Genomic DNA, 21,317 nt, shown 5'->3' on the forward strand with positions numbered 1-21,317 from the left:
AAGGCAACGATCTGATCTTCTACTATGAAAGTTATTTTTTAAAAATGTAAAAGCACTCTGCCAACAGCATCCCCCATGTGATTAGAAACAAAGTATCAGGTTAGAGTAAGGGTAAAGCCTCAAAACTTCCCAGGGCAGATAATTTGGGGGACAGAATGAGGGATATTAATTTTTTTTTAAGTATAATCTTGGAATACATTTATAAACAGCCACATTTCTTTATTTTCATACTTCTATCTGCCCTTCAGATGGTTGATTTTATGGTAATAAGCTACCTTTCAAAATCCGAAAATGGTTTAAAATGGTCTATGAATATAAAATTTCCCACAAAGATTATAGGGACACGGGGCGCGAGGAAGCGCACCAAAACGTGTAAAGACAAGAATTTTTCATTCCCAACCTAAGTACCCAAAGCGCGTGTCAGAGGTGCAAGTTCTAAAAATCTCAACTTTGGTGAATTCTGGTGATTTAGGGGAGCCTTCAAGTGATTCTGAAAGTCTCCATCCTTTCCTGAAATTCTCTGTATTTGAACAAATCCTGGTTGCATTCAATGATTTTGTTTCACAGTGTGATTCCTATAATATGAGCTTTTCAGTAATTGTGAATGTTATTTTTCTCATTTTTGGCACTTACAGTTCACAATGCTTGGTTGTGTGGTTTAATATTTTAATTTTTGCATTTTACACTTGGCACTTTTGAAGAAGGGCACACTGTCTTGTATGTTGTTTGGGGGAAGGGGTAAGCCTCCCCCTCTGTCTCTTTTTTAAATGTTTGGCTTTATGAAATACACGATTCTCCCCAGAATCCCGTATCATCAAACGGTGCAGCTGAAAATTTGCCTTTACAAGCTGTGAATCCCAACCTTTCTTAGAGGCTGGTGTCCCCAGCTTCAGACTTAGGCTGTTTGACCGCTGCTGTCACTGGTTCTAGGGGCCCCTCCCTGCAGAAAAGCACAACTGGGTTTTTTCGAGCCCACATGGCCACGTCCCCTCCCATCCCGCTGGACGGGTTGGAAGAGGACATCCTGCTGAAGGCTCCCAGCCGGTTGGCGTAGCGGTTTCGAAGGCGATTGCGGCTTCTGGCCTGCAGACCGGGGCCCTGGTTGGGCAGGAAAGCGTCCACGTTCCTAGTCCGGTAGCCCTCTTCCCGGTTGCGCCCCAGGAGCATCGAAATGTTGGGGTTGCGAATGGCGTAGATGACAGGGTTGATGGCTCCATTGGCCCAGGTCAGCCAGACGGCCACCACGTTGAGGAGCGAGGGGGCTTGCGCGGCCTGGGCCTGCCGGGCCGCAGCCAGCAGCACCAGGAAGCAGTAGGGCCCCCAGCAGCAGATGACGAAGACGATCATGATAAGCACGGTGGTGGCCGTGCGCACCTCGCTGAAAAAGCGCAGCACGCGCGCGTACGTGGTCAGGGGCCGCACGCGCACGTCGGACAGGCGCACCGTCTTGCAGATGTGGTAGTGGCAGAAGCACATGAGCAGGAAGGGCAGCAGGTAGCAGGCCACCACCAGCCCCACGCTGTAAGCCACGCCCAGCTGCGCGGGGTCCGGGGACGTCCGGTACAGGCAGCCGTGGAAGCTCTGGGCCGCCGGGGGCTCCCGGGGCGAGCGGAGCAGCTCCCAGGGCAAGGAGAAGCCCAGGGCCGCCAGCCAGGCGCCCGCCAGCAGCTGCAGCGCGCGGCGGCGACCGATCTTCTCCCGCGGCGGCCGCACGATGGCGCAGTAGCGGTCCAGCGAGATGAGGGCCACGCTGAGCGTCGACACGATGCCGAAGCACGAGCTGAAGAAGCGGCTGGCGGCGCAGAAGCCGCGCCAGGGCCCCGCGGCTGGGGCGACGGGGGCGGCGGCGGCGGCGGCGGCGGGGACCGAGCCTCCTGGCGGCGTGAACAGGTCCAGGAAGGCGGCGGGCAGACAGAGCAGCGCCGTGAGCAGGTCCGACAGGGACAGAGACAGGATGAAGGCGTTGGTGACGGTGCGGAGCTGCCGGTGTTTCACGATCACCCCCATCACCGCGCAGTTGCCCAGGCTAGACAGCAGGAAGATGAGCAGGAGCACGAGCGCCTGGGCTGCCACCGCCGCGCCGTGCGACAGCAGCGGCGCCGTCTCGGGGCCCGGCGGCGGCCTCCCCGCCGCCCCCGCCGCCCGGGGCCCGCCGAGGCCGCCGCCAGCCGAGGCGCCAGTGCTGTCGCCCCCGTTCCCGTCGCTCTGGTTCCCCAGCGCCGCGGCCGCCGCGGTCGCCACGGTGCTGAAGGAGAGCACGGCCGCCGCGGTGGCCGCGGAGGAAGTCCCTCCAGGTGCGCCGGCCGCGGAGGGGGCTCCGGGGTGTGGGCTGCCCAACAAGGTCATTCTCGCTGGCGGGCGGACCGGCGGCGGCGGCTGCTCCTCCATGGGGCCCCGAGGCGGCCGCGGCTGTGTTCATCCCGCACGGGGGGAGGCGGCCGCAAGCCGGGGGAGGTGGCTCGGGCTGGGGCCAGAGGCCTCTGCCGGGAGTCGGGTCGGCGGGAGGGGTGGCGGTCGCCCCGTACCCGTCGCCCCTTACCCGGCCGATCCTTTGACGTGGGTTCTAGGCGTTGCCGAGGGAACGGTGTTTACGCAGGAGCGGGGGGCGGGACGCCGACCAAGCACCCTCCGAAGAGCCGGCCCACAACATCACTCCTCCACGAGGTTACCCGGCCAGGGAGTCTGAGCTTCAGCGGGAGCCAGGTTGACCCCCACCCCCAAGGGATTTCATTTATACGAGGGCCAGGTGAAGTGGGACGGGCCCTCATATAAATGGCCAAATTCAACAAGGGTTCTCTCTTGAACTCTCTTGTCGGATACAAGTGTCCTACAGGAAGGCCTTTGCCGGGGACACTCTGCTTCCTGTTGATGGTTTTGGCACATGCAAGTAAGGGACCTAGAACCTAAGGTGAAAAACGGTCCAGATCCGGAGATGTTAAGCCTCAGGGGCCGAATAATGTGAACCAGGGTGTTCTCAAACTTGAACATGCAACAGAATCACCTAGAGGGCTCATTAAAACACAAGTGACCGGACCCAACCCCGGTTTCAGATTCAGTAGGTGTGGGGTCCGGTCCCAGAATTTGCATTTCCAACAAGTTAATAGGTAGTGATGATGTTGCTGGTTTGAGGAACACACTTTGAGAACCACCGAGGTGGTGAGCTTATTAAAACGCATGTTTACGGATGACTCCCAGAATTATTGAGGATGGGCCTGTGAATCTACACGCCACGGGTAATTCTGATATAGGTGCTGTGAGGAGCTAGAATATGGATCTCGGAGACAGCAGGCCATCTTGTTTTCAAGGGTGCAGACCTCGGGACCATAAGTGGTTCACACGTGTGTGGCAGTGTTGGGTGGAGAGTGGAGAGCAATGAATTCCTTGCCCTCTTGGTGGCCTTCCTCAGTTCTCTGGAATGTGGTGTGTAGAAAGTGCTACCAGCCAGGGAGTCACCGCTGTCGCAGCTCCAGGTTTGTGGCTGGGAGATAGAGAAGTGAAAGGTCCTGCCTGCCCAGGGAAGCTGCATCTCAAGTTTCTGGGCATGGCCTCTAATGGGGGAAAATGTGATAAACCCTTAGGTTCTCTAAAACCATGGTTTGCAAAGTGTGGACCCTAGACCTGCTGCATTAGCCCCACCTGGGACCTTGTCAGAAATGCAGATTCCCAGGCTCTGCCCCCAGTATACTGAATCTGAACTCTGGAGGTGGGGCCCGGCCATATGCCCTGCGAGTGATTCTGACCCACAGTTGAGAAACATTGCTCTAAAGAATGACCAGTGCACTTGCAGATCTTGGAATCAATGATATTAGCGCTTCGGATGCTTATTTCAATGAGGAAAAATATCTTACTGGAAATTTACAGTATAAATAGAAGTTTATTTAAGGTGGTAAACAAATGCATTATAGGAATTCATTATAGGATATTTAACAGTAACTCTAGCCTCTGCCCACAACATGCCAGTAGTGACAATTAAAAATGTCCCAGGGGGGTTGGGGGGGGGGGGGAATGACCACACCTGAGAACCACTGAATTAAAACAAAGCTATATAGTAGTTTATTTAGCAGATCTTCTCTGTGCTAGGTTTTCAGAAACAACAAATAAGGATCTCAGCCCAAAGAACCTTACAGTTTTAGGCAAACCCAAATATGTTACAGTATTGTACGTGTTGTTAAAAAATATAATGAAATTCTATGGAGGTGATTATTCCTAGGGTAGCTGATGAAGACTTCACACGAGCAGTGACATCGGACTCTCCAAAATGAGAAGACAGAGAAGGACCTTTGAAATTCATGTGTAAAGTCTGGAGATAAGTGCGTAAGTTACTTGACTCTTGGGTACTGGTGACTGAGGGTAGGGAGTGGAGAGAGAAATAAATGATAAAATGATAAATGATAAAAGTTGACTGGAACCCTCTTATGAAGGCCTCGCATGCCATGTTACAGAGATTGAACTTCATCAGGGGGAGATGGGGTAACAGCACTCACCATTGAAGGGTAGGCCAGGGTCAGGTATGTTCAGAAAGACAAGAATGACCTCACACGCTCCTGGTTTTCCTCCTCCCTCGGTTGCCTCAGTGGCCTCTCCCGTTCACCCCCATCATCTGGTCTAAATGCTAGAGTCCATCGGGGCCCAGTGCTCAGCAGCTCTGCACTTCCTCCTCTCATGCACACCCAGAGCTTTGAAAGCCCAATGTTAGTAATCCACATTGAATCTCTAGCCTCCAGCCCCGTATCCAGTTATTTGGCAGCTCCCCTTGATGTGCCAAAGCACCTCAAACTCCACGTGACCCAAGTGGACTTCATGGTCTTCCTCCCACTTTTCCTAAAATCCCTCGGTCCTCTCCATTCTGTGTCTCAGAAAATGGCACTACCTCCCATGTAGCTTACAAACCGAAAATTTAGGATTCTAGGCTAATCCCTCTTCCTCACCACCAGCCCATGTACAATTGACCCCCAAGTCCTAGGGATTTTACTTGTTAAGTGTCTTTGTTTCCATTCACTTCCTCCATCACTTCCTCCTCCACCTGAATCTCAGCTTTCGTTCTCTCTTCTTTGAGCTACCGCGGCCACCCACCGGACAGGTCTCCGCACGTCCAGCCCTTACGCTACACTGCAGACCGGATCCCTTTTTAAACAAAATAAATTTGATCATGCCATTCACTTATGTAAACCCCTCTACGGCTTTCTCCTTTTAATTTAGGATAAGGACCCCAATCCTTAACGTTTCCTACGAGGCCCTGCATGAGTTGACATCTGCTCCCTTTCTGGTCTCATTTGGGGCCACTTTCCTTTTTGTCGCTCCAGTCTAGTCACACTGGCCTTTTGTGAGCTTCTTAAACCTCCCTTCTTAGGTCATCTGCACTTGCTATCCCCTCTGTCTAGAAAGCCCGTTCCCTCACCTTCCCCCAATGCCCTCGCATCCCCGTCTCCCCGCGCATGTTAACCTCATCTCTCGGGGGAAGCCTTCCTTGGCTTGAAGCATATCAGCACTGTCTATAATTATATTGTGATTAATCACTACCTGCCTCTCGCTGTAGGCTGTCAGCTTTGTGAAGACTCGAACCTTGTTTGGCGTGTTATTAGATCCCTAACACTTAGCACTTTGGAAAATTGTTAGCTACACAAAACCTATTTTTGAGTGACCGTAGGAGAATTTGGCAACCAGGAGACCAGTTAAGAAGAGGCATTGTAAGAAAAGGCATTCTCCCAGGGGAGAAATGAAAAGGGTCTGAATAAAGGCATAGTGGAGAGGGCGAAGAGATTTTAAGGAGGTAGTGTCTTCGGATGTAAACAATACAAACAGAGCATTGTCTCACCTAAGCAAAAAAGGGGCTTATTGAAAGGATAGGGGGAGTTCAAATTATAAAAGGATAACCTAAGGGAAGTCAGGGCAGAGATAGCAGGTAGAGGTGCAAAAATTCATTGGGGGTGATCACTACTGGAATAAGTCCACTTCAGCTGTGTTTCAGACTTTATGTCATTTCTCGCAAGATCTCAGGTCCAGGGAGAGAGAGTCTGACGGTGTACCCTCTGCCTGGAAGTCCAAGCAAGGCTACAATGCAGGGGATGGATAGTTTTCCACAGGAAAAGGTGAGTGTTGCTGATAAAGCAAAGGGGAGGGAATGATGCCAGCCGAATCCACCCACATCCACCTCCGGAGCATCAACAGACAGGACAGAATGGCGTGAACAAGGAGCCAAGGATAAATCGCAAGTTCCTGGCTCGATGGATGGTGGTACCATTAATTAAGGTGGAGAACACAGGAGGAGGGGCACATTATAGGGGGCAGAGGAATCTGACTTGTCCCTCAGGTAGTGGTATGGCTCTGGACCTGAGGATTTAGAGATTTGGAAGTTGTCAGCCTCTCTCTACAAGAGAGAAAACCACAGGCATGAATGTGATGACTACGGACAGGGTGTTGAGTGAAGAGAGAAAAGAGCCATGGGTGGAATGCTAGGGAGTAGAAAAAATTAAGAAGCAGGGAAAGGGTGAAAGGCCAGGCAGGTGAGTGAAATATCTAAATGAGGCATACTGGCCAGTTGAGAAGTCAGAAGTCTTGAGCTTGTGGTTTTCATTTTGATTTGCTTTTCAAAACAAGGTAATCTCAGCTTCTTCTCAGGAAAGCTGCTGTGACCATGAGGTTACCGCTAGGTGGGGAGCTAACAGGCTTCTTTTGTATTTTAGAGCTAAAAGGAGAAGTTGGCAGGTAGGGGAGGCTCAAACTTGTAAAGCCTGGACCCAAATGGGTAATTAAATAGGTCGGTGAAACAGTTTTGTTACTCAGCCACCGTAGCATCAGCCTCACCTGGGAGCTTGCTAGAACTGCCCCACGCCTGCCTAATAAATGAGAATCTGCAACTTAAGATCCCCAGGTAATTCATACCCACCTTGAAGTATAAGAAACATGGTTCTAAGGAGGGATGTTATGGAATTTGTGGATTTTAAGAGTTAAAGAGAAGGATGTCCCAATTCTTATGGAGTCTAGAGGACTTGGAGCAAAACTCAGTGCAATTTCATGGTGAAGAGAAGATGGACCTGGGCCCACGCAATTGCAACACCTGATGGGGCTATGGTTAGGGTTAGGGGTTAGGGGTTAGGGTTAGGGTTAGGGTGGGTACTAATGAGGACTGGGTACTAACTTAGTGACCTTGAGAACTTCGGTGAGTGGCTCTGTGGCTGACCCAGCACCAGGGGAATGGAGGTTCTTTTTTTTTTTTTTTTTTTTTTTTTTAATTTTTTTTTCAACGTTTATTTATTTTGGGGACAGAGAGACAGAGCATGAACGGGGGAGGGGCAGAGAGAGAGGGAGACACAGAATCGGAAACAGGCTCCAGGCTCTGAGCCATCAGCCCAGAGCCCGATGCGGGGCTCGAACTCCCAGACCGCGAGATCGTGACCTGGCTGAAGTCGGACACTTAACCGACTGCGCCACCCAGGCGCCCCGGGAATGGAGGTTCTTGCTCTACAATGTACCACACTTGCCTGCCAGGAGCAAGGATGGGTATCCGCCTCGGGTTGCATAAACCCTCGGGTGACTGGTAGACTTAACAGTTAGATCAAGGATAACTTCCAGTGAATAATGAAGTAAAAACCAGATGGCAACAGTCAAATAACAAATGGATGTCGAGAAAATGTAACCAATGTGCACAGAATCAGGAACTTAGGAATTTGACTACAAAGATAAGGAAACAGGGGTCATGGCAAGCTAGAGAGGTAAGGCAGACAAAGGATGTTTGTTTCATTTTGTTTATGATGAGCATATTTAAGTACTTAGAGCTATGAGATCAGTGAGGGAAAGGTGGTTGCTTGAGGGAGGTTCCAAGACCCTTACCAACGGTGGGAAAGGATAATTGTAGGCATATATAGAAGTTAGACTCAGTGGGGCTTGTGACTGGTTAGATACATGGAGGTGTGGGAGGGGGCAGTTAATTTCCCTAGTTTTGACTCCAAGAGAGACCGTGAAGTGCAGAAGGGATAAATATTACTTCAAGGGTTAGGCTGTGGCTTGGAATCGAATTTAGGAAGATGTAGGCAGTATTTTTTAATGTTCAAGAAATATAACATTTTATTAACGTCCTCTATTCCAGAGCAAATTCTGGCTGTATTATCTTAGAAATGGAGGAAGTATAGGAGGGAAATACTCGACTTGGAGTCAGAAGTCCTAGATTCCCAGCCTTCAATGTGGCCTTAGGGGAGTTATTTAACATGTCTGGCTTATATTTCCCTCATATACAGATCTTCTACTTACAGTAGGGTTACATCCCAATAAACCCATCATGAGTGGCAATACCATAAGTCAAAATGCATTTAATACACCTAACCCACCGAACATTAGAGCTTAGCCTAGCCTAACTTTCACATGCCCAGAACACTTACATTAGCCTGCTGTGTGCCAAATCACAAAACCTATTCTATAATCAAGTGTTGAATATATCATGTAGTGTATTGAATGATGTACTGAAAGTGAAAACTAGAATGGCAGTATGGGTAGAGAATGTTTGTCAGTGTTCCACTGTTGACCCTCATGACCGCACAGCTGACTCACTATGGCTGTGGCTCACGTCGGCCACTCAGTGTCACACGAGAGTGTGGTACCACATATATGGAACCCAGGAAAAGATGCAAATTCAAAGTCCGGTTTCTTCTGAATGTGTATCATTTTCCCACCATCGTAAATGAAAAATCGCAAGTTGAACTATCGTTGAGGACCATTGGTATATTAATGTGATAGAAACAGTGGTATTCCATGGGTGGGGCAGAGGGAGTGGTCCATCGTGATGCAGTTGATAAGGGAGTGTGCTTTGTCTGTAGAGAATTTTATTTTTTATTTTTTATTTTTTTTAGAAAGAGAGAGGGAGTGGGGCACCTAGGTGGTTCAGTCGGCTACGTGACCGACTTCAGCTCAGGTCATGATCTCACGATTTGTGTGCGTCAGGCTCTGTGTTGACAGCTCAGAGCCTAGAGCCTGCTTTGGATTCTGTGTCTCCCTCCTCTGCCCCTCCCCCACTCGCACTCTGTCTCTCTTTCTCAAAAATAAACATTAAAAAATTTTAAACAAAAAGAGAGAGAGCGCGAGGGTGAGGAGTAGAGAGAGAGGGGGAGAGAGAATCTTAGGCTTCACATCCAGCATGGAGCCTGATGCAGGGCTCAGTCTCATGACCATGAGATCATGATCTGAGTCAAAATCATGAGTCAGACGCTTAACTGAGCCACCGAAGTGCCCTGAGAATTTTAAAACAATAATAAAATCCACTAAAGTCAGTCTGGTTTTTGTCATCACCAAGTGCTGACAATGTAAACAATGTGATTGATAAAATACTCCCCACTCTTGGTAGCTATAGGACAATATGCATTTCATGCTGGACTTCCTTAGAGGATACGGGTGTGGCACATTACAAAATGCTGTAAGGTGTAACTTTTAAACAATGTATGTATCTTTTTCAAGTTAATGTGACTTGTGAAATTTGGAGAGAGAATAGTAGTTCTATTTTCATTTTAAAAAGAAAGTACAGCTAATCTCTTTAATGTGTAGAAAATTTCTTGGTCATAGTAAGCTAGTGATGGTGTCATGTTTTGAAGGTAAGTGATTCTTTTACCACAGAATTTTATAGGAGATGAGTAGAAAACATTAGTTTTTGTATAATAGGGAAGTTAAGAAAATTAACTATAAAGTTATAAAGCTATGAAGCCTTCATTTTGGTCAAGTAATTCAATCACAGACTTAACCCGATGACAAAACCACTTAAAAGTAATCACTTCAGTTTCTGTAGGCTCAGAAAAAAAAAATATATATATATACTATTGCTTATCTCACAGGACTCTACTGAATGTTGAGAGCATCACATATTGAATAAGTCTTTCATACTTCATTTTATTTTTTTTTAATTTTTTTAACGTTTATTTATTTTTGAGACAGAGAGAGACAGAGCATGAACGGGGGAGGGTGAGAGAGAGGGAGACACAGAATCGGAAACAGGCTCCAGGCTCTGAGCTGTCAGCACAGAGCCCGACGCGGGGCTCGAACCCACAGACCGCGAGATCATGACCTGAGCCGAGGTAGGCCGCTTAACTGACTGAGCCACCCAGGCGCCCCGACATACTTCATTTTATAGTGACTGAAAATGATCAAATTTTATTTTTAACAGGCTCACAGACAAGTAAATAGCAAGAATTAATAGTTAACATTTCTTTCAGGTTTTAAATCTACCTGGCATTTAATTGGTAGAGTATGAAATGATTCATTGATTTCCACTGTGTTTATAATGCAGTAAACAACCCCTCTTATAAGAACCTTAACGATACAGCAAAAGTCTGATTATTGGTCTTCTCACATCAGCTTATGGCACTTCAGCCACCTCGCTGTAGGAGCAGGCCTTTGCAGCAGAGAGAACATCCTGGCAGCAACTATAACATCTGCCCGAAGAAGCTGACCCATCCCAATCCTTCCCAGGCTATGTATGCTAAGTGCTGAGTACCTTATAATAATCCACCTCCCTTACATCCTGCTCGGAGAGAGGATATTATTTTACTCAAAAACTGGAAGACTAAAACAATGAACTTGTAAGAGGCATTGTTATGAGGGCTACAATTCAAGCTATTATTATCCAACGAGCATCTAAAACAACATACTGTAGTAACTAGCAGAGAATAACATTTTAAGACTAATAAGGACTAAGGTAGTAATTTTACCTGATAGGTTAATGACTAGAAAAACATTCTGAATTTTCAGCATTTTGTAAGCTGACAAAGGTGACATTTATACCAATGACATGTGCAAATATGAGGTATAATGATTACATTTAGTCACAGAAATACTATTTTAGAATGAATGGGACTTGGCTTACATGTACAATGTGGATATCATTTTCCATATAATTCAGAAAGAGTGCTGAAAAGTCACAGAAGTCACTTGAGAAGGAATCCATCCCTCAGTGGGTCATCATTTTCCACTATAAAACTTGCTGTCCCTGTATAATGGGCTTGCCCAGATACTTCCACTATAACAGCTTTAAAATCCCCACATTTTGCTTCCTGAGAAAAGATGAAAGGAGTATAGTATCAAAATACTGCACTTATGTTGTGTCTGGCCTAAAAGTCACATTCTTGACTTTTATCATTTTAAAGAAAACCCAAGGTTCATCTTGTAGGTCATAGAAGGTTTTTAAGGAGAGAGACATGATCAGATTTGTGTTTTAGAGAAATTAACCTGTAAAATGGAAACAAATCAGAGAGGAAAGCAATTAGAAACCTAGAAACCTCTTCAGAGTAACCTTCATTCATTAATGGACTCTAGAGTCACTAGGGTAGTTTTTAGGGAGGTTGGAGAAGAACATAACAGATACTTTGCAGGTGTAACTGGCAGGCATGAGGACTCACAAATGGGAGGTGAGGAGTATGCATGAGTTAAATATGAGTGTAGTTCCTACTTGGAAGTGAAGCAGATACTCCCATTAACCAAGACGGAATGAGACAGGAAGAGCACATTTAGGAAGGAAGGAAGAACTCTTTGACAAGATGACATATCTCTGGGACTGTCATTTCCATATGAGTTTGGTGGACAGTTGGGAATATGAGTGTTAGACTCAGGAGAGAGGCAGGCACACGGTGGGCATGGGAGGGATGAAGGTTCAGGAATGATCATCAGTGGGGTGGTTGGGAGTTGAGGCCTCCAAAGTGGGTAAAATTACCCAGTGGCATCAAAATGCAGATGAGATGAAAAGGAAACTAAGGATGAAATGCTGGGGAGCACAGGAAGCTGAGGCAGGGAAAGAGACTGAGAAGGCACCATCCAAGAGCTTGGAAGAGCCCAGACAGAGAGGGAAGGCATGTGGTGTGCGTGAAGATATCCTGTCAAGTATGATTACTAACTATAAAGAAAGAACTCCAAATGTTAACTACCGAGTATCTTTATTATTTCTTAACTTTTAAACATGAGAATAACTAACTCTTATGATAAGATGTCAATCATTAGATTAGGACACAGTAGTTTCATTATCTTTTTATAAAGCTGCTATAATAAAAGCCTCATTAAAAATTTGCTTTGTCCAAAGCAATACAGTAGTGCTTAACAGGGCACGGTCTACACAGAGAGGTCCACATTCAGAGTCTGGCTCTGATAATCCGTTAACTGTTTGACCTCTGGCAAATTACCTAACCTCTCGAATCCTCCATTTTATCATCTGTTTAAAAAGGATAATAACAGTACTGACTTGCCAAGATTGTCACGAGGATTAAATGAGATGGTACGTATAAACTGCTTAGCGTGGAAATTAACATATAGTGAAATTAGCTATAGACTTGAAGACAATGTGCATGTCTGCTTTTGCATTCAGTCAGCTGGGATGTCACCCATCATATGGCCTCTGGAGAGCTCCACTATACACCCGTGGGGCAATGAAAGTGAAAAGCAAATAATGTCTTTGTATTAATGCATGCTAAGTTTTGACCTTGTGGACCCTTAGGAAGGAACTTGGAGGCCCCTAGGGATTCCAAACCACACTTTGAGAACCAATATCCTAGCTGAACAGAGTCTTTATAGGCCTGATTAAAAAAAAAATTTTTTTTTAATGTGTGTTTATTTTTGAGACAGAGCACGAGCAGGGGAGGGGCAGAGAGAGGGAGACAGAGGATCTAAACAGGTTCTCCACGCTGACAGCCGAGACCCTAATATGGGGCTTGAAGTCATGAACTACGAGACCATGACCTGAGCTGAAGGTGGACACTTAACCGACTGAGCCACCCAGGTGCCCCTAACATTTTTTTCTGAGAGCTGAGTGAAGAACCTTCCCTAACAGGGAACTCAGGCCTCTTCAGTTTCAAAAGTCACACACTTACAAATAAGAAGCTAAGGGTGTTACTTACCCTGACAGCCTTCCCTGTGAATACTGAGCCGGTTGCACTACTTTTAAAGGCTCTGGTCTGGTTCAGTTCTAGAAGCCCTTTGTGATACTGTAAGGCAATTCGAGCTGTCACTCCTGATCCAGTAGGACTTCTGTCAACCTGTTTCAGAGTAAATGAAGATAAGGGCATTCACAGTGTTCCAGTTCCACACAATCTGGCTTTTGTGGCAAACGTTACAGTTTTAATACCTGTTCATCTGCAAACACACAGATGTTGGTGGTTGGTTCCTCACTGTAAGTGTCTTTTCCATCTGTTAATATAGTTCCATACAGAAAGGAAAGGTCTTCACTCTCAGGATGGTTAATTTTAAACTGAAAATAACAACAACAAAAAATTATCATGTAAAATTGTCAAGTAAAATAAATATTTTGATTCAAATTTATCTTAATAAGTAATGTAGAGGGGGCACTCTTAGGCATAACTTTTCAATCTTTGTCATTTTTTTTTTCAACGTTTATTTATTTTTGGGACAGAGAGTGACAGAGCATGAACGGTGGAGGGGCAGAGAGAGAGGGAGACACAGAATCGGAAACAGGCTCCAGGCTCTGAGCCATCAGCCCAGAGCCTGACGCGGGGCTCGAACTCACGGACCACGAGATCGTGACCTGGCTGAAGTCGGACGCTTAACCGACTGCGCCACCCAGGCGCCCCTCAATCTTTGTCATTTTAAAAATACCTCTTGGGTCAGGGCAGTAAATGATGTCTTTGTCTAGATGAATGCAAATAGTTTTACTGGAAGTTACGGTTCTTATCATTCTTTGAGTCCTTTCTAAGGAATTTGTCCTGCAGATAGCCTCTACTAAAGGAACAGTTCTATTTATACACACACACTCCAAATGCTACACTCTTTGAAATACTGACCCCAGGATGGTTAATCCACAGACTGGCCCTGTTTGCTCAAACAGGAGAAGCTAAGACAGTCAGTCATATGCTCACTCTCAGGAGTTTGAAGGGGATAATGTAGAAATATCAGACAATAAACAGCTAGAGCTGAAGTTATTACCATGGGCAGAGACAAGGACCTGGAAGAGAGGCCACGAGCAAGCAAACGTTGTAACAATGCAGAAGCTATTAGGTAAGAGAAATGGTTGGATGAGAAAAAAGATCTACTGTAAAGGATGAAGTCAGTTGGTATTATAAGAAGCAGCAGATACACAGAGAAGCAGGCGCCTGAGTGGTAAAGGATGGTCAGGCCCGAACATGCAATGCTTTCTGTTCTTAGGAGGTCTAGTTGAACTTTTCCTTGGTTTCTCTAATGCCTATTAGATTTCAAACCTGTAGCACCATTACATCACACTATTCACAGGTATGGTCCCCCCACTAGACCCCCACTCCTTAAAAGTGGGTTTGCTCTTCCTTCGAATCTCTAGCATCTAGCATAGCATAGTCCGACTCAGTAAGTTCTTGGTAAATGTTTGTTAAAAGAATGAATACACCTTCATACACCTTTATAATACAGTGAATATTATACTGTGCTTTAACTAACAGGAATTTAAGTAAAAACTTAAAAAAAATAAATGAAGATGAATTTGTATTGACTTTAGCCCCCACCAAAATGGCCTTTCCCTAAATCTGCATCAGCAGCGTGAATGGTCAACAATTCAGAAAGTAGCTCTGATGCCTGATTTAACACTAACAGATGATGCTATGGTTGGTCATCTCATATGTGATTCTCTCCTATTTTTCTTAGAATCCCTCCTCCCTCAAAGACCACCCCTTGCCACCTTGGTGAGAAGTTAAAGCTTTAATGAGAAGTTCAAAATTACTCCTTTTATTAAGAAAACTATGCCTTGTGGTGCCTGGGTAGCTCAGTCAGTTAAGTGTCTGACTCATGATTTTGTCTCAGGTCACGATCTCATGGTTGTGAGATTGAGCCCCACATCCAGTTCTGCGCTGGGCCTGGAACTTGCTTAGGATTCTCTCTCTCCCTCGACCTCCCCACCTCGTCCCCTCTCCTGTGCAAGCTCTCAAAAAAAAAAAAAAAAAAAAAGAGGAAACGATGCCTTTTCCTCTTAATTTCATTAAAAAATAAGGTGAAGTTATTTTATGCCAGATTGTAGCTCAAACTATTAGCTCTCTGCTTAGTGAAAAGAAAATTGATATAAAATCAGAGCTTCAGAAAGTGCTATGAGAAAATAATTCTAGATACTAGTATTGACAGCCCTGGAAAAATGACAATTTAGAACAGGAATACAGTATATATTTTCATCTTGTTTAAGTTATAAATTATGTTATTAAAGTCTCAGGTATGTTAAATAGGCCCATAATATTATTAGTATATTAGACACTTTTTCACAAATTATTTTTTTCCTTAGAATAGTAATTCTCATATGCTAAAACATTCAAATAGTGTATATGAGTTTTACAGGTCCCAATTTTATTTTATTTTATTTTTTTACAGGTCCCAATTTTAAATGTAAAGTGGCAGACTTATGCTAGAAATGAAAGTATATTCTAGACTTATTTATCATCCAAGCTGATTTTATCAGAATAGTTTTCTCAAGCCAAAACTAGACTGACTTGAGTAGTTATTTAGGTAACTTCTTAGCAATATGGGAGAAATTCACAAATTAGGAATTACTGTTCTCTGTGAAATAAAAGAATGTCTGATCAGATTTAATGAAATCTATTTTGTAAGCTATAACTGACATTATTTTCAAGTTTTGCAGAATGACCACGTATAGCAAAGCATATGCATTTCAAGTTAGTGAAATACTATTTGACACATTTTCTATATGTGTAAATAATCACAAATTATACTAGTATGCATATAAAGTTATTTATTGAACATATATTATAGGTAGGTACTATTCTAAGTCCTTTACATGTATCGAACTTACTTCATTCTTATAACACCCGATGAAGCAGGTATTTCATAATTCCCCTTTTACGACAGGAAGGTTATGTTACTCTTTCAAGGTTACAAAAGTCACAAGTGGCAAAACTAGGACTCCTAGATAGTCTTGCTAGAGAGCCTAAGATTGTAACCAGTACCTTATTCTTAGTACTTCTAATAACCTAAATATATAAATATTTAATTTTCTGTATAGGGACGTAATTTATACTCCCTCCGTGCCACAGAGGAAGGCATTTGTTATGCAAGCAGTGTTTGTACTGACCTGAGCTTTGACGGCTTCCGTCACTGCACTTGCTGCATCCACAAGGTCCCTTGTCTTTGCAGAACAAACATCAAGTCCTACCTTTTCAGCACTAACAAATGCATAAAACGCCCCGCCATATGCAATGTCTACCACCATCTTTCCACGACCAGGAACATCCACTAAGAGATCTAAAAAAGATGTGTTTGAAAAGAAGTTTGTTTTTTAGTATTTTGGCAGGAACAGTTCACAGCATTTTTAATATGTGTGTTTTGGTGGAGGGGTGCTTTTTCCTATCATAAAAAGGAATGAAACAAAAATTTATTTTCAAAATAAGCATCAGATAAATATTAGACCTTTAGCTAAGTGCATCTATTTTTTCTGTCTTTTATTAATTAATTAATTTATTTATTTGTTTTTATATAGAATTTATTGTTAAATTGGTTTCCAAACAACACCCAGTGCTCATCCCAGCAGGTGCCCTCCTCAATGCCCATCATGCACTTTCCCCTCTCCACCGCCCCCCATCAGTTTTTAAGAGTCTTCTTATGGTTTGCCTCCTTCCCTCTCTGTAACATTTCCCCCCCCTTCCTCTCCCCCTGGTCTTAAGTTTCTCAGGATCCACATATGAGTGAAAACATATGGTATCTATCTTTCTCTGCCTGACTTATTTCACTTAGCATAATACTCTCCAGTTCCACCCGTGTTGCTACAAATGGCCAGATTTCATTATTTTTCATTGCCAAGTAGTATTTTATTATATATATAAATCACATCTTCTTTTTTTTTTTTTTTCAACGTTTATTTATTTTTGGGACAGAGAGAGACAGAGCATGAACGGGGGAGGGGCAGAGAGAGAGGGAGACACAGAATCAGAAACAGGCTCCAGGCTCCGAGCCATCAGCCCAGAGCCCGACGCGGGGCTCGAACTCACGGACCGCGAGATCGTGACCTGGCTGAAGTCCGACGCTTAACTGACTGCGCCACCCAGGCGCCCCTAAATCACATCTTTATCCATTCGTCAGTTGATGGACATTTAGGCTCTTTCCATAATTTGGCTGTTGTTGAAAGTGCTGCTATAAACATTGGGGTACAAGTGCCCCTATGCATCATTAAGTGCATCTATTTTTTTTTTTAATTTTTTTTTCAACGTTTATTTATTTTTGGGACAGAGAGAGACAGAGCATGAACAGGGGAGGGGCAGAGAGAGAGGGAGACACAGAATCGGAAACAGGCTCCAGGCTCCGAGCCATCAGCCCAGAGCCTGACGCGGGGCTCGAACTCACCGACCACGAGATCGTGACCTGGCCGAAGTCGGATGCTTAACCGACTGCGCCACCCAGGTGCCCCAAGTGCATCTATTTTTAACTTGATAATGCTTGCATAAGTTTTAGAACATCTAGTGCCATGTTTTTCTTAAATCATGTACACTTTATAACTGCTCTGAGGATCTTTGCTAGGAAACCTTAAAGAGGCAGAGAGAGCAGAAATTCTGGGACATCAACATGTGAAAACTATGAAGGAAAATGTAAGTCCCTTTTCATACTATGAGAAATTGTTTAAAATAGGATTTTGGATCCTATTCACAAACTGGCTTTCTTCAACTGTAATGTCAAAACAAAATGAAAAAAAGAGATTTTTCTATTTAAGTTATATATGCTTATTCTATGTATTTTCATCTCATGATGAAAATCTATGTATTTTCATCTCGTGAAAGCATCCTGCAAATACTCAGAATAAATCCATTTTAGAATCACTGCTGATGTTTACAGTATCTTTTTGTGTCAGAGTTTTTGAGTATTCTAAGCCCCCGGCATACCCAAAGTTTCACCCGAAGGTCAGTTGTTTGAAATCCTAAATTGGTATTTCCAAAGGAATGGAGCTGGATGATATTTGGAGATGCTAAAACTGTTTTACCCCTTCTTGCATTTTCCTCTCTTCCTCCTCCCCAGTTCATTCTGGCTTGGTGATCACTGCCTTTGGGGGAGGCGTATGTCAGGGGAGAAAGCAGGTTTTATGGAAACCTAAGATCTCAGGGGAGAGAGGTTTGTTGGCAAAGCAGTGTTCTGAAGGGGAAATATTTCTCCTGGTTTCCTCTGGAGTGAGAAAAGAGGCAGCAGGTCCTCAGTGCAGAGGACCTATGTTGACTTCCCCACAGCATACAGGGAGGCTTCAGGGTGTGATAGAGATAGCAAAAAGGAGGGGAAGCAGGGGCAGGAGCCACATGGACAGGGGTAGATTATGCTTCGCTGGTTAGTTGTGCAGGCTGATGACCAAATGGCCCTCCTCTCCAAGGCCTTGGCTCTTCTAAGAAAACTTTGCTACATATAGCAGGAAAGGGGACACCACGTGGAGGGATGAGGCTAGGCAAATCCAACAAGGCAGAGTAGGGTCTCAAAATCAGACATTGTGAAAAATACAATGTTTATTATATTCCTTAGTTTGCACACTGAGTCATACAAAGATACTGGTATGCCTTCAGTTCCAGGCTACCCCACAGAGCCCCTTTTAACACGTGATGTGTCAAAACAGAGCAAGTTGATAATCAAATATGCCTGCGGAACTTAAAAGCAAACACGAATGAAAAATTTTTTGTCTTTATCTTGATGCTGGCACAACACAAAAGTCAAACTTAATGAAAAGAGAATGAGGAAGTAGATGGAAATGAAGGACGGCTGGAAAGCTAAGCGTGGCTTTGGTGTCCTCGTGTGTAAATGGAACTGCTATTCCACCCTGAAAGGACTGTTTTGTGAATTCCATGTAATAATGTGTGGGGAGTGCCTGGCACAAATCAGGAACATAATAAATGTTGATAGTAAGGTCAAAAGGTTAATTTCCAGTGAGAAGAGGGCTATTAGGGGGATGTTTACATTTGCTAATCACCATGTTCTCTCAGTTTCATTTATTTACTTATTCTACAAATATTAATTGACTACCTACTGTTCTAGCACTTAAAAAACCAGTTTTCATTTTAGCTGAAGGGAGTGAAAAAGAAGTCAGTGGTCCTCTAAGGTGGGTACTGTGGTCATCTTCATTTTGCAGATCATGACTTTGAGGCATTGAATCCCTTTCACAAGGTCATCAAGATGGGGAGGGGCAGAGCAGTGATCTTGAACTCTGTCCACCCTTTTTGTATTTTTCAAAGTAGAGAATTTAGCATATTTTTTTAATGACTCAAAGTGACCATTAGTGCCCACTGATTATTGTATAGTCACACAGTGATGCTCTTGGGAGCTATTGTGCTTATGGATTGGCCGTCCTGCCCCAACCAGCCCCGAATGATGGTGAACTTGCTGCCAGCTGTCATTTCCCATAATTCTAGAGTGCTTCTAATCCGGTGCTGGGGTTGCCTGGGGAGAAACTGGATAGCCAAGCTACTTAAACTGCTGAGATTTTTGAGATACAATCTTAAACATCCACCTGTCTCAAGTGCCCTCCCAATTAGGATGTGATACCATTCTCTTGTAGAGGGCAAAAATGGCATAAATTTCCCCCAGGGGAATTCTTCATCAACCTGTGTGTTTCAACTGCCTGCGGCTGCTCAGACTGGCAAATGCCTGCTCATGCCTGGGCTATTACTGTATCATCCATAATCAGGCTAATCTAGAATCCAAATCCTCAAGAAAGATTAACATCTAACAGAATGATTTGCATGCGCTGAAGACTTACAGGAAAGGAAGCGATAACCCTATTCCTGAATGGACTAAATTAGCTCTCAGCTCACTTCCAGTCATGACTATTTTGGAGAGATCTCCCTCTTTGTAAGGGTTATAGTTACACACACTCTGTTTTACATGACTAGGCTCTGTGCTAAGGAACCCACCAAAACCTTTTAGAGGCTCAGCACTTGTAGAACCCTAGCAAACCTATATATTCTGCAGCCTTCTGTCTCTAGAAATGTCTTGTTAAATGCTAAGTACCTTGCATACTCTTATTTAATCTTCACCCAAAACTCAATGAGATAACAAATGAAAAAATAGGGGCACAGAGAGGTCAGTAATTTGATTAAGGTTGCATAGATAGCTTTAAGGGGTTGTCAGGATTTGGCCCCAGGCAACATCTGTTCCTGTTCTTGAAGAGTAAGAACAGCAACATCTGTAACTTCCCGATTTGTAAATTGCCGAATTCCTTCGTTATTTCTTTTCCAAAGAAGTGGGGAAGGCACTTTGTACAGGTGAGGAAAAGGAGACAGGGTTTAGTAACTTGTCAGGGAGTAATAACGTGTCTCGTATGTGTATTCTTAACGAGCCAATGAACCCTGGTACATTGGCTGTTCTTTGCTCTCTCTAACCCTATGAGACTTACCCAACTGTGAAGTCTCTAGGAATGCCTGGCAGTGAGGAGTGAGGCGCTGAGTAAGGGAGATACGGAATTCTGTACTCCTCAAGGCTCTCCCAAGACCAAGATGAATAAATCTGCGGGATAATCGAATTGCACACACCGCACAAATCCGCAAGGCTGACGCGCATTTGATTTGGAATTACCTTTTTATTAACTGCAAAGGCATGAGGGTGTGTTAATTGCTATGCGTGGGTTCCAGGCCAGAGAGGCGGTTAGTGGTGTTAGTTGCGTCCCGGAGCTGGGAGGGTGTCGCCGTTTACCTGTGGCCAGCGCGAAGGCCGGGACGCTGTGGAAGCGCACAGGGCCGCGACTGCGGCCGCCCTCGCATTCCACGAAGGTGGCCACCAGCCCGCACGGGCAGTGGATGTTGACGCGGGCCTCGCGGGCAGCGGCCGGGGGCGCGGGGACCAGCCCGAAGTCGACGGCGAAGCGGCCCAGGGCCAGCACTGCGTGGCCGCACATGGAGCTGTAGCCCTCGTTATGCAGGAACAGGACGCCCAGGTGCGCGTCCGGCAACTCGCTAGGCACCAACACAGCCCCGTACATGTCCCGGTGCCCGCGTGGCTCGAACATGAGCCGTCGTCGCAGGTGGTCAAGGTGCTGGCGCATGTAGCGCCGCTTGGCCAGTAGTGTGGGGCCGACCACTTCCGGACACCCCGCCAGCACGATGCGCAAGGGCTCGCCGCCCGTGTGCATGTCCACCACCGACAGCGCCGGTGTCCCCGGGTCGTGCGGCGGCAGCCGTGGCACCGCCAGCGCTCTCTCCATCGCTAGCGTCCAGGAGCTCCACCACGTCACCGCCGGACGCGCTTCCAGCCTCGAGCCCACCCGCGCACTCCGCGCGCGAGAGAGGGTGGACGTGCGGCCGCCTCGGGGGCGGGGCCTCAGAGCGGAGACGAGGAAGCGCGAGGGGCGGGGCTTCGGCGTGGTGGGGCGGGGCGGGGCTTCGGCGTGGTGGGGCGGGGCGGGGCTTCGGCGT

At 45.6% G+C, this 21,317-nt stretch overlaps 2 protein-coding genes and 1 long non-coding RNA gene across 3 annotated transcripts; 1 reads left to right on the plus strand and 2 right to left on the minus strand.

Moving 5' to 3' along the window:
• Window positions 1-649: 649 nt before the first annotated feature.
• On the minus strand, window positions 650-2,546 carry GPR135 (G protein-coupled receptor 135). Its single transcript, XM_047863412.1, has one exon. The coding sequence runs from the start codon at window positions 2,386-2,388 to the stop codon at window positions 868-870; it is 1,521 nt and encodes a 506-aa protein (XP_047719368.1). The 5' UTR covers window positions 2,389-2,546; the 3' UTR covers window positions 650-867.
• Window positions 2,547-2,772: 226 nt separating this feature from the next.
• LOC125168943 (uncharacterized) lies at window positions 2,773-10,418 on the plus strand. The gene is made up of 4 exons (XR_007153352.1): window positions 2,773-2,887; window positions 4,211-4,314; window positions 5,991-6,089; window positions 10,336-10,418. It is a non-coding gene; the product is annotated as an uncharacterized LOC125168943 (long non-coding RNA).
• Window positions 9,973-21,210, minus strand: L3HYPDH (trans-L-3-hydroxyproline dehydratase). The gene is made up of 5 exons (XM_047864455.1): window positions 20,599-21,210; window positions 16,019-16,188; window positions 13,088-13,210; window positions 12,861-12,998; window positions 9,973-11,030 (listed from the first exon to the last, which is right to left on the minus strand). The coding sequence occupies exons 1-5, from the start codon at window positions 21,104-21,106 to the stop codon at window positions 10,905-10,907; spliced, it is 1,065 nt and encodes a 354-aa protein (XP_047720411.1). The 5' UTR covers window positions 21,107-21,210; the 3' UTR covers window positions 9,973-10,904.
• Window positions 21,211-21,317: the final 107 nt, after the last annotated feature.

The sequence above is a fragment of the Prionailurus viverrinus genome, chromosome B3 (assembly GCF_022837055.1).
Source record: "Prionailurus viverrinus isolate Anna chromosome B3, UM_Priviv_1.0, whole genome shotgun sequence".
Taxonomy (NCBI): domain Eukaryota; kingdom Metazoa; phylum Chordata; class Mammalia; order Carnivora; family Felidae; genus Prionailurus; species Prionailurus viverrinus.

Coding starts and splice junctions, on each gene's coding strand:
- GPR135 (XM_047863412.1), bottom strand. CDS start 2,388: ATGGAGGAGCAGCCGCCGCCGCCGGTCCGCCCGCCAGCGAGAATGACC.
- L3HYPDH (XM_047864455.1), bottom strand. CDS start 21,106: ATGGAGAGAGCGCTGGCGGTGCCACGGCTGCCGCCGCACGACCCGGGG. Junction 13,211..16,018: donor CGGAAGCCGTCAAAGCTCAG/GTCAGTACAAAC, acceptor TGTTATTTTCAG/TTTAAAATTAACCATCCTGA. Junction 11,031..12,860: donor TCACAGGGAAGGCTGTCAGG/GTAAGTAACACC, acceptor ATCTTTTCTCAG/GAAGCAAAATGTGGGGATTT.